Here is a 13,871-nt window from a genome sequence, read left to right as displayed (position 1 = left end):
CTCAAAGTCATACTGCATTGTTTAATTTCTATGGTCTGCTAAATTCTGTGTTCTCATCCTATGAAACGTGTCCTATTTTTATGTGTATGTACAGTATAGCATTTGCAATCAATATAGTGGTGCCTTGAGATATCCGACAAACGTATGTTTCGAGATACAAGCTGTCGATTTTTTTCTCGTTTCGTTTAGTTTGTTTGTATTATACTGCCCTCGCGTGGCCACGGTGCACACATCAGAAAAAAAACTAACACTATGGCAAGCACAGTTGACAGATGTCTTTGTTTTTATATGAAGGAGTGATTTTTTTCGTATTAAAAACACGTTCCAGCGTTTTTATTATTATTCTTGTTGTTTTTGCTTGTTTTAGTGAGGCAGGAAGAGATGACCGGCATTTGCATTCATTCCACTGCCGAATTATGATTTCAGATACAAGTGTTTTTAGGATTCAATTTAGGGCAATGGACATTTATTTTGACGCCGTCGTGTTTTTCGCTACTGGACGAGTGTGACAACTTTGGACCAAAACACAGCAATCAACCAGAGATGGGCGACTCCATGCTGTTCACTACTAACGACTTTTTCTTCCTATTTCATTACTGGATGGAATCAAGCTGGCGCACAATCTTTCACTTGACATGCTTGTTTGTACTTGTTTTGGGCGAATAAATTATCAACGTGATTTAAATGGCACTGATTTTTTTTTGCCTTAGGGTGAATACATCATATTATTTCATGTTAAGATTACTTAAATTACATTCTGTTGCTTAATAATTGCTTAGACGTGTTTTTATGTTGAAGGCTTCTGATTGGCTGTTGAAGTTAGCAAAAGCAGGAAGTGATTTGGTTGCCCAGAAGTGTTTTTTTTCGATCGTGCTGAGATGCGGGCGTCCTTTCAATAAAGCTGCGTTCAAACGGAATCCGTCCCTACTTTTGCTGTTTCGTAGAGCCATCCATTAAAAAAATAAATAAATAACGAACCCCTCAACTTAACTTACACTTGCAAGCCCTGATCCTGGAGGGCTGCCATCCTACGTATTTTCCATCTCTCCCTGTTGCAACGCACCGGATTCAAATCATCAGCGAGCGCTGCAGAAACCTGGTACAGTATTGATTCGGTTCTAGTGATGGGAATTCCGGCTCCTTTTGGAGAGCCGGCTCTTTTGGATCGGCTCCCTAAAAAGAGCCGGCTCTTTCGGATCCCAAATGGCTCCTCAGTTTTTTTGTTGCTTAAATTAATTTACTACCAAAAATAACGTAATATTATGTGTAAAATGAATTACTAATGCAAAAAATAGAGAGTATATCAAATATTTATTTATACTCAACATGGAGTACAACATGGAGTGCTACAAAAATAAAAACAAAGTACAAAGACCCACCTCAAAACAAGGTCAACAAAAAGTTCCAATCTCTGAATATTTATATTTATAAGCTTTTAACTGTTTACAGTAAAACAAAAAGTAAGCATTGAATACAACACAACAAATTACAACTTAAAATTTGTAAAACAAAAAGAAAAAAGCAGCATCCAGGTAAAAGTTTTAATATGTCTTTAGTGAAGATTGGCATTAAGAAAAACCAAGTGCCTCAGCTTTGAGGGGTTGATCCTGTTTCTCCTTTCTGTTAACATTTGCCCTGTTTTGGAAAAGATTCTTTCTGAGGGCACAGATGTTGCGACAACACATAGCCTCTGTGTCATCACATGTGTAAGACGTGGGTACAGTGAATCCTTGGCCTCCCACCAGCTCAAAGGCTCTGCACTTCTCTGGAAAAGGGGCTCCTCAAGATAGGATCTCACTTCCAGAATTGCATCTGATGAAGGATTCCGTCTTGTAGTGCTTCCAGTTACTCGTTCTTCAAAGAACCTCCAAACAGCAGATGCTTGTGGCTCTTCTTGTTGTTGCTCTGCTCCCTCTTCGCCTCCTGGCAGTGCAGTTGTCTGGCTGGCTCTTGCTGCTGCTGCAGTTATTCTTTGAAGAGCTTCATCAACCGCTCTATTGCCAGTGAAGGCCAGCTTCTTGAATCTTGGGTCAAGAATGGTGGTTTCTGACAGAACAGTGTTCCATTCCATTCTGTGGAATTTTCTGTCCATGGATGCACAGAGAGCATCCACTAACTCTTTCACTTTCCCTGTGGTTACGCTGGTCTGATGCTCAGCTGTCACTTTCTGAAGACCCTTGCACAAGATAGAGCTCTGGGTTGTACTTCTAGGCAGTTGTTGTGACATAGGAGCAGCAGCAACAGTTGCAGACACACTAGCACCTTCATTAACATCTGGTTCCCTTGCTTGTCTTTTCTCTCGCAATTGTACTGATTGGTGGACTTTTCTTATGTGCCTGTGCAGGTTATTTGTGGAGCCTGATTTATGGGATATTTTAACTTTGCAGAGTCTACACGCTGCCTTTGAACTATCAATAACATTGAAATGAGTCCAAATTTCACTGCGTTTTCTATCCGTTTCTCACCTTTTCGCTTTCCACCGTGTTCTTTTTTTGCTAACTAGCTCTGTCGTCTCCTCGTCTGTCTCGTTCGCGCGCTGCTGTGTCTCTTCTCCTCTAACCCCTCCCCCCTCTCTAAACTGTAGCGTGTGCGTGTGTGTGCGCGTGTATGCGCGCGTGTGTGCGTGTGTGCGCGCGCGTGTGTGTGTGTGAACCCCCCCCCCCTCCCCCGTCTACCACAGATCTTGACCAATCACGTGCGGCTTTAACCGAAGGGGGGGGGGGGGGGGGGGGAAACAACTGGAGAAACAAAAAAGGCGGCTCTAAGAGCCGGCTCGTTCACGAACGACACATCACTATTCGGTTCATTTGTATCAGGTGTGTTGCAACAAGGAGAGATGGAAAACACGCAGGATAGCATCAACAGGAATGTTTGCTGCTCGAGGTGGGGTTTTCCACACTCCTTTTCGTTCTAAATCTGTCTGCTGCAATCTCGTTATTTGAAAACCTACCTGTTCTCTCTGTATAGTCGACTGACCTTCGTGTTTATTAGAAAAGGAAAGTTGTTGTGTCGCAAGACGTCAGTGCATTCGCCGCTACTATGGTTTTATAGCGGTCCGGTTGCATTCGCTTTCATGACATCAATCTCAATTTAGGGACATGGCAAGAAAATAAAAATGTTCAGAATCCGTCTTATTTGTATTGTGGGCCACATTGTAATTATGGTTTCCCACACAGGGTCGTGTAACTGTCAAATATTAATATATCAATAATATCAATATTATTTCAAAAAGTCAACAAATTGATGGATAACTCGATTCAAAATCAGTAGCTCATGAAAAGTGTTGAGCGATTATTCATTATATTTTGAAAGGGGAACTGGTAACAAAAAAAAAAGCTTTTTAAAGGCTAAGAAAATTTATCACGTTTTTTGTTTTGTTGACATTCATGATTTGCTTTTACCGGGCAGGCTGGACTTTCTGAGGCCTGCTGAGGGAAGCATTGCAGCAACAGCTTTCAACACTTTTTGGGTGGTGAAAGAGGAGTGTGCATGCAATAAACATCGAACTACTACTGAAAATGATCAAATCAGAAAACAAGGCGATTCCGCTATACGCCATATCAAAAAAATGGATTCGGGGAAACACTTTTTTTAATGGTGTTGTGTATTAACTGTTAGTGTCATTTTATGCATTATGTGTTGAATTGATTCATGTACACAGACTGCTTAGATGTTTGTTTGTTTTTATAGGTCAGGCTCCATTTGATGATGGACAGCTTGGATGGAGCCCTAAAAGACTCAACTCAGATCAACTTAAGCCAAGCCACTGGAAATTCCTCAGAGGAACTCCACGACGTGCTCCATTTGTGGTGGCCACTGGTAGGAGGCTCTCGTAGCCGGACCTAACACACACTCCCCACGACAAGGGACTACGGACTCTAACTTAGTTAGGACACTTGCTTATTTCTTGCATTTATGTTTCTTGATTTGAATAAGCTACTGTTATACATGGAGATTGCGAAGTTAATTATTCATACCAAATAGCTATTTATTTTTCACTGTCGATTTCTCTGCAATACAGTATAAGGTGCTACCCCCATCCGCAATTTCCTAGGCCCCGCCTCCTCTCTCCCTAAACCCATTCCGAGAATTCTGACATCTTGCCAATCATCGATTGCATTTGTTTTCATGATATGCAGCAACTATTGCCCACCTCAGGGTTTTGAGATAGTGTTAAAGGTTAAAACTTGGTTTGGTTCTCAAATTAGAGATATAAAGTAGTATTAGGGTTTCAAACTTGGCTCAGGGTTTCGAACCACTTCAAAATAGCATCTGCAAAATGGCAGAGCATTCCAAATGGAAAGAGTTTTGCTTTAGGCGGGGCGGTCCGTCCCTATCCCGCCGACAGGGGGAGCCCGGCGTCCATTGTCAAAGCCGCGGTGGGCTGCTGCCCTCTGTTTGACCATAAACTGCAATTGCATTTGGAACAAACAGTCCACCAAATGTCCCACTAGGGTGACTTAGTTGACTTTATTGACCTTCATCCACATTTTCATTGAAAGCTACTATTATTGGTCACATGCCCGCAAAATCTACTTCAAGATGTCTGTTGTAGTGCAACGTTAATATTCATATTTGTCCATTGTATTCTATGTACAGTCATTGAGTTGTAAATAAGCAGGCTTTTTGAATATGTGCAAAAGTACAAGGGTGTCGTATTTGGGGATACAACGCAGAACCTGGATTGGGTCACTTTAAATCCGTCTATGGAAAATTCTGTATTCTATTTTTTTTTTATCACGGCATCCATACAAACGTCCATTTGCATATACTGTATGATGATGGGCACAATTTCAACAACAACATTAAAAAAACAAAGTTACAAATGCGACCAACATCCGAAACTGTGCTTTCAATTAGAATACAGTTGGCATGTTTCAAAAGAACTCTAACAAAGGAAATTGTCATTGTTTGGAATTTTTATCGGAATGTTAAGCTGCATTTTCCTACTGAAACTAGACAATTTTTTTGAAATGGAGCTTAGCAACTTTTTCATCAAATAACTTTCTCCATCCGCACCCACCCCAAAAAAATCATAGCCATTTTTTGTAAAATATTTTGACCTTTTTTGTAGGTTTACCATTTTTCCCGCCCTTGTAACATCACAATGTTATTTTCTTGTAACATGAAGACTTTTCTCGTAACATTTAGACTTTTTTGCTATAGAATGTTAACGTTTATTCAATGTTCAATTTTTATTGAAAATGTTACAATATTTTGATTGTCATACTTCATTTTTCCTGACATGATGATGCTTTTCAAGTAACATTACAGCTTATTTCGTGTTTTTTTTTAAACACTTCCCCCTTAGATTCTTTCCTTAAACAACTTTTTTCCTTGCACTAATACAATTTTCTTTCTCGTAACATTAGGACTTTTTTTTGGTATGACTTTACAAATTTTCTCACCACTACGACGCATTTCAAGCAACATTACGTCTTATTCCCCGTGACATTCCAATTTGTTTCCTGCAACCAAACGATTTTGCTTCCGATTTCTTTCCTCCGACACCTTTTTGCTTTGGCATTGCAACTTTGTCCTCAGTATGTTGCGCAGCATCCCAATTTTTTTTCCCGGAATGTTTTGGCTTTTTTATTTTTTTTCTTCTGTCGCATTGCTAGCTTTTTCTCACAACTTATGCTTGGTTGGGTTGCGGCTTTTTAATGCAGTCCTTTGTGTCAAGCTTAATTACAGATAATGTTATGTGTGTAGTTCCTGTTGGCATGACTTCTCAGCTCACACGCCTGTATTTCTAAATATAACCCAGTGGACACACAATAGCTACTGTGGCAGTAATGTGTCTCGATGAGGATTAACATCATCGCCGCCGTTTTGACAAACGGGTGCAAAATGTGGCAAAAAGTCCCGTGTGACCATCCAAAGCCTTCCAACCACACGGCGTCCGGCGGACTTGATCCCACGAGGTTTCCAATCCCGGTGCGCTTGGCGTGTTTGTTTTGGCACAATACAAGCAGCCTGCCAACTTGGCAGTTTCGTTTTTTTTTGTGATGATGAGGCACATCCTGGCGTGTGGGCGCTCACGAGGCAGGAAGGCCGGCTGAACTCCAAACTCCAATTTGGAGTCGGCCTAACGTGTCCAAAAACGTCCGTTTCGAACCAAAATGGCTGACTTATTATGGGTGTGCTCTACTCTTGAGACATGTCCATTCACTTCTGTGTTGATCCGTAAAACTGGGGCCAAAAAGTGCCATGAGACGAGAGAATGCAATTAATCCGTTGTGTCCTCTATCCATAAATCTTACTAATAATTCTACTTTCTTATATTTATTATGATGGTGTGTACTGAATGATGCTTAATGTACATGATAATGGTGCCCAAAGCGTTTTGCGAAAACTGATGTGCTCAAGGAAAAGTGAGGGTGGATTCGGAATCGGCACCAAAAAAAAATCTTGACCAGTGTTATTAAAGCTATGCATGGGAGCCATTATATAATAAGAAAAAAAGACAATTCTGATTTCCAAGGCTGTTGCATGAACACACATCCACTTTTTTTGTGCCCCAAATGCGACATTACCTTCTTTTCTCCAACGTCGATAGTCGTACCTGTGTGCTGGATGGCGGTCAATCAACCATCAACCTGACCCCGCCTTCTCACTCATGTCATGTCGGGAGCGCTTTTAAGCCTTGCGTGCAAAAACTTCGCAGCGAAAAAGGACGACCATGGATGAAGATGCTCCGCAGCTTCCGTAGTCCCTGAGTTCCGTCTCGATTCTTGTTCTTGCACGCCGACGTCAAGAGCGCCAGGAGCCCAGAGAGCGCCGTTTCGTCCTCTTTTTGCACACGTAGTAGACGGGGTAGGCGATCACACCTGCACACAGACGCCGTTAGCGCGCACGCGCGACAAAGTCGTAGTTTCACTTTGAAAAGGGAAATGCACAAGGCGAAAACATTAAGCTCAGTGTGTGTAATTGAGATTGTAGCTGTGATCGTACAAATGTGCGATTTTTTTTTTTTATTTTTTAAGGTTACTGTGAATATTTACAAGACTGTAGTTCCATTCACAACAATAAGTTGTCATGAAAAAAAGAGATTAAGGTTCTCATAGTCCAAAATAGTTTTTGAGAAAAAATGTTTGAGACAAAAATTATATTATGAAAAATTAAAAAAAAAAAAACAAACTGACTACAATTCAGATTGGTTTCCAATATTTAGGATAAATAAGCCATATTACGTAGATTTTCTTTTATGTTTAAGATGAGTCATGTTGTCAAAATTTAATTCCAAATATAAATATTAATGATTAAAAAAGCCAGTATTGCTAAGATTTAAAAATTGCAATAAAAAATTGGACACTTTAAGATAAAAAAATAAAATAAATACAATCCTATTTTCCAAACTAAAATATTGAGAATGCATTTTCCAATGCGGCGCAAACGGTTACCTATAACGAGCGCCACACCTCCCAAGACCAGCACCAGTAAGAGGACCAGCGGCGCCAACAGCAACTTCACGCCTGACGCACAACCCAACAAACCACCACAGCACATTTACAACTCATGACATCGTCACCGACCGCGTAGAGCCGACTTTGACGTTTTCCCTCATCCCAATTGTTTCCTGACCAACAAATGGGAAACGGCACAAGCTCCCCCCGACCGTTTGACAAAGAGATTCCGCCGGCTCGGGGAAAAAACTCACCGCAGATGGAACCTCTGATACAGCGTCTTAGATGCGGCTTCTCTGGCAGATAGCGATACTTGCAGCCAAACACGCTGAGGTTCGACGTGTGATCCCCGAAATACCTGACCTCAAAAGCAAGGGGTTGAACGGATGAAATTGATGTGAAAAATATGAACCCCTTCCACCCTCCCCCAAAATGTTTTTTTTCTCTTTGAATAATAGGATTTAAAGAAATTGGTTTAGTAAAAACAAAACAAAAAATCGGTTTTTGGTTATTTATTTTTAAATGATAGGGTTTAAATAACAGCTTGGTTAAGAAAAAAAAACAAAAAAGATCAATTCAGACCTGGTCATTTAAAAAAATATAGTATTTAAATAACTTGGTTAAGTAAAAACAACAAAATATATTTTTGATGATAAGATTCAAATAACTTGGTTATGGAAAAACTAAAAATCATTTTAAAAAAATTATAGGATTTAAATAAAAAAAAATTTTTGGTTACCTGAGTTTTAATGAGTAAATTCCAAATATTGCATTAAATGATCAATTTAATAAAACATCACATCCTTGCTATACTTAATCGAATTACTTTTTTTAATGAATAAATTGAATTACATTTTCTGTATTTTTTAAAATGTTAAACAGCTTGAATAATCATATTACCGAGTTTAATTATTACAATTCTTTTTCGACAGTTTTCAAATATACCTTATTCGTGCGTGTGCATGCAGATGAGGTTAATCTGCGTTAATTTGCAATGGTTTCTCATCGATAGAACCATTTGACAATAAATGTGAATCATAATTGTATTTTTCTTCGGAACCAATGAATGTTTTCAACTGAATGACATTCGTCTTTGAAAACAAATGTTACCTGAGTTGACGGTATCGATCGCCACAGCGGTAACAAAAGTTTGTGTTGCACTGCGTGCAGACCATGTGATCGCATCCTTCCGTGCGCTGGATATGGATCTACACACGCACGCACACAAACACAAAGACGGACAGCTGTCAATCACCAAAGTCCAACACATCCAGTATGCACAAGTGCACCATTAATGGCCTCCGCGCTACTTTGGTAGTAAATGGGCACTAAGCCCAGCTAAGTGCGGCCTGACATCAGCTTACTGGACTTTGCAGTCAAACAGAGAGCGGCTTAAGTTCACTCTGGGCCAGCGTCGGCTAGTTTCTGCTTTTAGGCATTCATAACATTTAAAAATATATATATATTTTTCAAAACTTTTTGGGTACACATTTGACTACAAAGTGAAAAAAGTGCGAAAAAAGTAAAAATATGTTGCTGTGAAAAAAAAAACCTCAAACCAAGTACAAAATAAAGCGCAATAAAATAAAGCACAAAAAATAGTTAAACTAAGTGAATTCTATTTTTTTGGATACTCAGTTAAATAACTAAAATAATGCAACAATGATTTATATTCCTAGAACAGCTGAACTTTATTTTAGGTTAATCGAAATGGTGCCAGTAATGTGCCGAGTTAATTGCAAACGGTCTCATTTAGCTTAGTTGCTTAATTTTACTTCCCCTTACAAATATTCCCCCCCTTCCCCCCCCGCCCCCTAATTGACTTGTACAGGTCAGAGGTCACATTCATGATAGAAAACATTTTGATATTCTTTATCTTGGTCTTTTTTCTTTTTTTATCACAAAATCTGTCATTTCAACACGGGTGTGTGTACTTTTCATATCACCGTATACCTGTTTTTATGAGTCCCCCCCCCCCCCCGACCCCCCCATGCTTAATGATTACATAACATCAATGCTAATTTCCCGTAGCCTGTCTATGGTGTTTCACGTGATATCTTCGCATTGAGCTAGCACACCCGTCGAATGGATTCATGTGGTTTGGCTGAACGTGTTGCCCATGAAAGATACAGAAAGCTGAATTCTCTTTTGTTGTACTTGTCAGTTCATATGTTCAGATTTTGCATATGGCGGTTTTCGAAAAGCGGAGCGGGGTGAGTACCTTGCACTTGGGACACTTTTGAGCGTTGCGTTGTCCGCGCTCGATGACGCAGGCCCAGCTCCTCAGCTGCTTGTCGCCCTTGCGGTAGTCGCGGCACTTGATGCCCTGGTGCCAGGGTGCGTGGCACTTGAAGCACCACACAAACTGGCAGCTGCCACACTGCACCTGCGCCACAATGCCGCAAGTTCTCAACTCCCCGTTTTCCATGCCTGTTAGCACAATCGTATCGAGTTGCATCATCGTGTGGACTGTATGTCATGCCAAAAGAGGAATATTTTTCTTCTATGCCCCTTGCAATGTAAAAACTTTTTTTTTTTGCAAATGTAATGAAAAATATTTGCGTAACAGTTTGTCACCACTTTTCCGTCACATTTTCTTCCTGATAAAGCTGTAATGAACTTTTTTTTGTTCATTTATAACATTAAAAAAAATCCTTCCCATTCTTAATCATCCACCTTTTTGGGGGGGAAATTCCAGTATTGTATATTTTAGCTTAGAATACAAAACTGATTAAAAAAAACTCCCTTAAAATTCCCAATTAAAATAAATAAATTGAATAACATTTTATGATATGAATATGAATAACATTGCTTATTTATATTTTATAATTTATATTTATACTTTTTTGTTCTCCTTTTCATAATTTTGCTGCTGTAAATTGGGAATTTCTCCATTGTGAGACAAAGGTTTTCTAAAAATAAAATGTGCACACAACTGCAGTGGAGATATAAATGCCTTGATTTTTTTATTGATTTATTTTTAAATACTAGCAGTTATTTGGCTGATTTTATTTATCTTGAGATAAGAGCAAAAGAGCAGACTTTCACCACTACATATGTGTTTACAAGTGATGCGTTTTATGGTTGCAATCCAAAATTCAAATGAAGAAACCTGTTTTGGGAAACTTCCTGATTCATGACTTGTTTCATACTCACAATTGAGCTCTGAGATTGTTTTTTGGGAATTGTTTTATTGTTAAGGATTTTTTTTTTGGCATCATGTCTAGAATTTGAAGGACGAACTGTACTCTTACTCCATTTTGTAAGCTGGCTATAACATCAAAATGAGTGGAACCTGCACGGTCTCGACCCAAAATGGCGGCTCTCCAATAAAACCGTTCACCTTGTACTTGTTCTCCACGCGCGCGGGGCTGGAGCGGCCGAGGGAAGTGAAGTGTCTGCAGCGGGGGCAGGGCTTGGTGCTGGAGTCCAGCTGACTCAGCTCCAAGAAGTAACGGTACCTGAGCACGTCCTCACCGGCCAGGTGCGAGACCACCACCGTGTTCTCCAGCATCCCGTTGCACTCAGAGATGGGACAGCGGATGTGAACCTTGCCCACTTGGACCTGGATAATGAAAGCCACAATCATTTAGTGCGTTTCTGGATTTGATGCAATTAGGCGTGGGGAGTGGTTCTGACGGGAAACGGTTCATAATGCACGATGCGATTAAGTGTTACATAAATGGAAGGCTGGAGGAGGCGGCTTAAGAAGTCCAGAAGCAAATGTCGGTTAATGTAGCAAACCTCCATCTACGAAATGCAATCGCACAGACGTACGAGATCCCCGATTCAAAGTGACTTGATGTGATTCTTCGTATTTGTATTCCCACATGCTTCATCTCATCAATCTGGGAAATGGGAGCTGTTTTGTAATAACTGTGCCCCAACAGATTATGAAAGCCGTGAAGTATTACAGCCTCTTAAAATGCTGCATTTTCTCACATGGAGCTCTGGTGCTGATTCAATGAGGCACACAAGTGGGTTCCTTTTTTTTTTTTTTACATAACCGTAAAGTGGGGCGTATTCAGGAGTGGAAGTCTATTACAGGTCAGACGCACTGATGTGATGCCATGGTATTTTGGGCATAACAAGAAAAGAATTTTTTTTAAAACGCCACCGAACTGGTCAGGTTGGTTCATCTGTGCGCCGCATGTTTCGAACACGTGTGTTCAGATTGGTGACAATCGGCATAAAGTGTATCAAAAATGCTGCAAGAGGTCCTATAATTTATCAATTGACAATTTATCAACAATTTTGCCAATTTCAGAATGTGTGCATTTTCTGCAGTTACTTTGAAATAAAAAAAAATGCTTTACTCATATGCTTCACCAATTATTCGAAAAATAACTGACATATTAATCGATTTATTACAATTATGATGTCAAACTATGACTGTTAACATTCTTAGCAATTTTGGACTTGTTTTCAAAGAAAAAAAGACTTATGTACAAAGACTGTGGCTGTTTCCAAATTCACGGGCATAGTCCTCCTGTAGGCCGCATTTTCAGACTCAGGACGTCACTTCTGGTTCGACTCGACCGCATGTGAGGCCCAAATTTGCCACGAGTTATGCAGTCAATGGAGGCCTGCGAATTGTCTTCCTCGAATTTGGAAACCATGTGCGGTGGAGTTACGCTGGAAGTGACATTTGGCTGAAAATGCAACCTTCAGAGGACTCGGCCTGTGAATTTGTTCAGGGCTGTTGTTTTTTAAATAATGTGTAATCTTTGATCCGTTAAGCAAGTTGGAATAGGTTCAAAATGCTTTGCGTTTGATTACAAGCACTTTTGGGCTTCTATAAGCATCACTTGTAAACCCTTAAAAATAAATATCTAGAGGGTGGAGGTTTGAAGTGCACTTGTATCTCAAATTTTTGCTCTTATCTCAAGATAAATAAAATCAGCCAAAGAACTATTGTATTATAAAATGTAAGTCAAGCCCACTTGTTACCCACCTGGGAGGTGACGTAGAGTGTCAGGCATTCGTCACACACCAGCTTCCGGCAGCATGGCAAGGGTGCCATCGTTTTCCTGTCGAGGCACACCCGGCACTGCTGCGCTTCGGCTGCGCCATCCGAGCCCCCCTGCTGCGATGAACGACGGCTGAGGGAATACTCATGCAGAGGGTTTACCAAGTCTTCCGCGGTGTATAAAACGAGACCCTCGGCAGACGCGGAAACCACCTCGCTTGTAACAGTGTCATGGTGGCGCTCGTTGGCGATGCAGTAGACATCACAGTAAATGTGTTCTTTCTCGCTCGAACTCGGGTCCGAACGTAGACTAGTAACACCGGTGTCACATTTTTCATGTTTTGTGTCGAAAAGAGAAAATATTTCAAATCCCCCAAAGTCCGAAGAGGTTAATTCGGCAAAGAGAGGCTTATTTTGAACTCCGGCGTATCCCGGTTGCCCGCTCTGGTCGCGTCGCGAGTCTCTTGTGACGTCGCAAACGGCGGCGTTGTCACCGTGGACAGCCTCGGCACCGCCCTGCATACGAGCGTCTGTACCGGCGCGGTCAGAGGAAGACGCCGAAGGCAGCCAACTGGCACTCAGAAAGGTCGAGAGTGTCCTCTCCTCTGCTGTCCCCCGCCCCTCCTCCGTTGCAGTTATTGTTGTTGTTGTCCTCAGCATCCCCCTCTTCCTCGACTTGTTCTTCGAGTACTCCTTGTTGTTCTCCGCGTCGTTCTTTGTCGTCGTCCCGCATGAACTTCCCTCTGCTGATCCGTCGGTCCAAATAATTTCGAAGCGACGCCTCCACTTGATTAGTTCCCAGGGACGATTTCACCTTCTCTTCCGCTTCCAAAGCACCGATGAGCGTCGGCGTTTTACATGTGTGAGACGCATGACCGTCATCATCCATCACCGGGCGCTCTTGACCCATTTATAGAGTGCAGCGTCGGTCCGTAGCATTGTCAATGCCTCCCCGGTGGTCAACCAACTTCTGCACCAAAACAAAACAACTGCTCCCGGCGCTTCCGGGTAGACGTCAGCACGGCGGACGTCACGCTTTGAATACGAACGTGTAGTACCGCAAACGGCCTATAAGAGGGCGTAGAAGTCATCCCGTTTGTCGCGTGACCGAGCATGAATTAATGGGGGGATGTTCTCGAAAATAATTCAATTAAACGCAACTGTATTTACAGAGCACTTTAAAACAACCACCGCTGTATACAAAGTGCGTTACCTGGAGCAAAAATAATTGATACAATAAATTAATAACAAAGCACAAAAACAGTCAAAAAGCAAGTCTCATTTTTAGTCAAAAGCCAAAGAATAGAAATGAGTTTTAAGACTGGTTTTAAAGATGGACAGCGAGGGAACTTGTTTCACAATCAGCGGCAGGTCATTCCAAAGAGAGGGACCAGCAACAGAAAAGGCTCGATGCCCTCTGAGCCTCCACTTCGTTCTCCGTTCTCGGCACCTCTAATAGAAAACAAATAAACATGATCTTAAAAGGAACTCTAAAA

The 13,871-nt window shown here is 41.1% G+C and overlaps 1 protein-coding gene across 2 annotated transcripts; it reads right to left on the bottom strand.

The window, feature by feature from the left end:
• Positions 1 to 4,452: 4,452 nt before the first annotated feature.
• Positions 4,453 to 13,403, bottom strand: rnf217 (ring finger protein 217). 2 transcript variants are annotated; one of them, XM_052053221.1, is made up of 7 exons: positions 12,361 to 13,403; positions 10,750 to 10,971; positions 9,628 to 9,792; positions 8,517 to 8,614; positions 7,661 to 7,764; positions 7,404 to 7,475; positions 4,453 to 6,830 (listed from the first exon to the last, which is right to left on the bottom strand). In XM_052053221.1, exons 1-7 carry the CDS (start codon positions 13,033 to 13,035, stop codon positions 6,754 to 6,756), a joined length of 1,413 nt encoding a protein of 470 aa, XP_051909181.1. In that variant the 5' UTR covers positions 13,036 to 13,403; the 3' UTR covers positions 4,453 to 6,753. The 2 variants fall into 2 exon arrangements, 1 of the variants encoding a protein (XP_051909181.1); XR_007960134.1 differs by having other exon boundaries at positions 6,748 to 6,830; positions 7,661 to 7,769.
• Positions 13,404 to 13,871: the final 468 nt, after the last annotated feature.

The sequence above is a fragment of the Hippocampus zosterae genome, chromosome 19 (genome assembly GCF_025434085.1).
Source record: "Hippocampus zosterae strain Florida chromosome 19, ASM2543408v3, whole genome shotgun sequence".
Classification (NCBI taxonomy): domain Eukaryota; kingdom Metazoa; phylum Chordata; class Actinopteri; order Syngnathiformes; family Syngnathidae; genus Hippocampus; species Hippocampus zosterae.
The sequence above is the reverse complement of the archived record's forward strand: the minus strand, read 5'-3'. Positions and strand labels throughout refer to the sequence as shown.

What these genes read in the sequence shown, in the direction of transcription:
- rnf217 (XM_052053221.1), bottom strand. Translation starts at nt 13,035, where the DNA reads ATGCTGAGGACAACAACAACAATAACTGCAACGGAGGAGGGGCGGGGG. An exon ending in GCGTGGAGAACAAGTACAAG is followed by an intron (nt 9,793 to 10,749) that starts GTGAACGGTTTT and finishes ATTGTGGCGCAG; the next exon opens with GTGCAGTGTGGCAGCTGCCA. An exon ending in AGGTGTGGCGCTCGTTATAG is followed by an intron (nt 6,831 to 7,403) that starts GTAACCGTTTGC and finishes GTCTGTGTGCAG; the next exon opens with GTGTGATCGCCTACCCCGTC.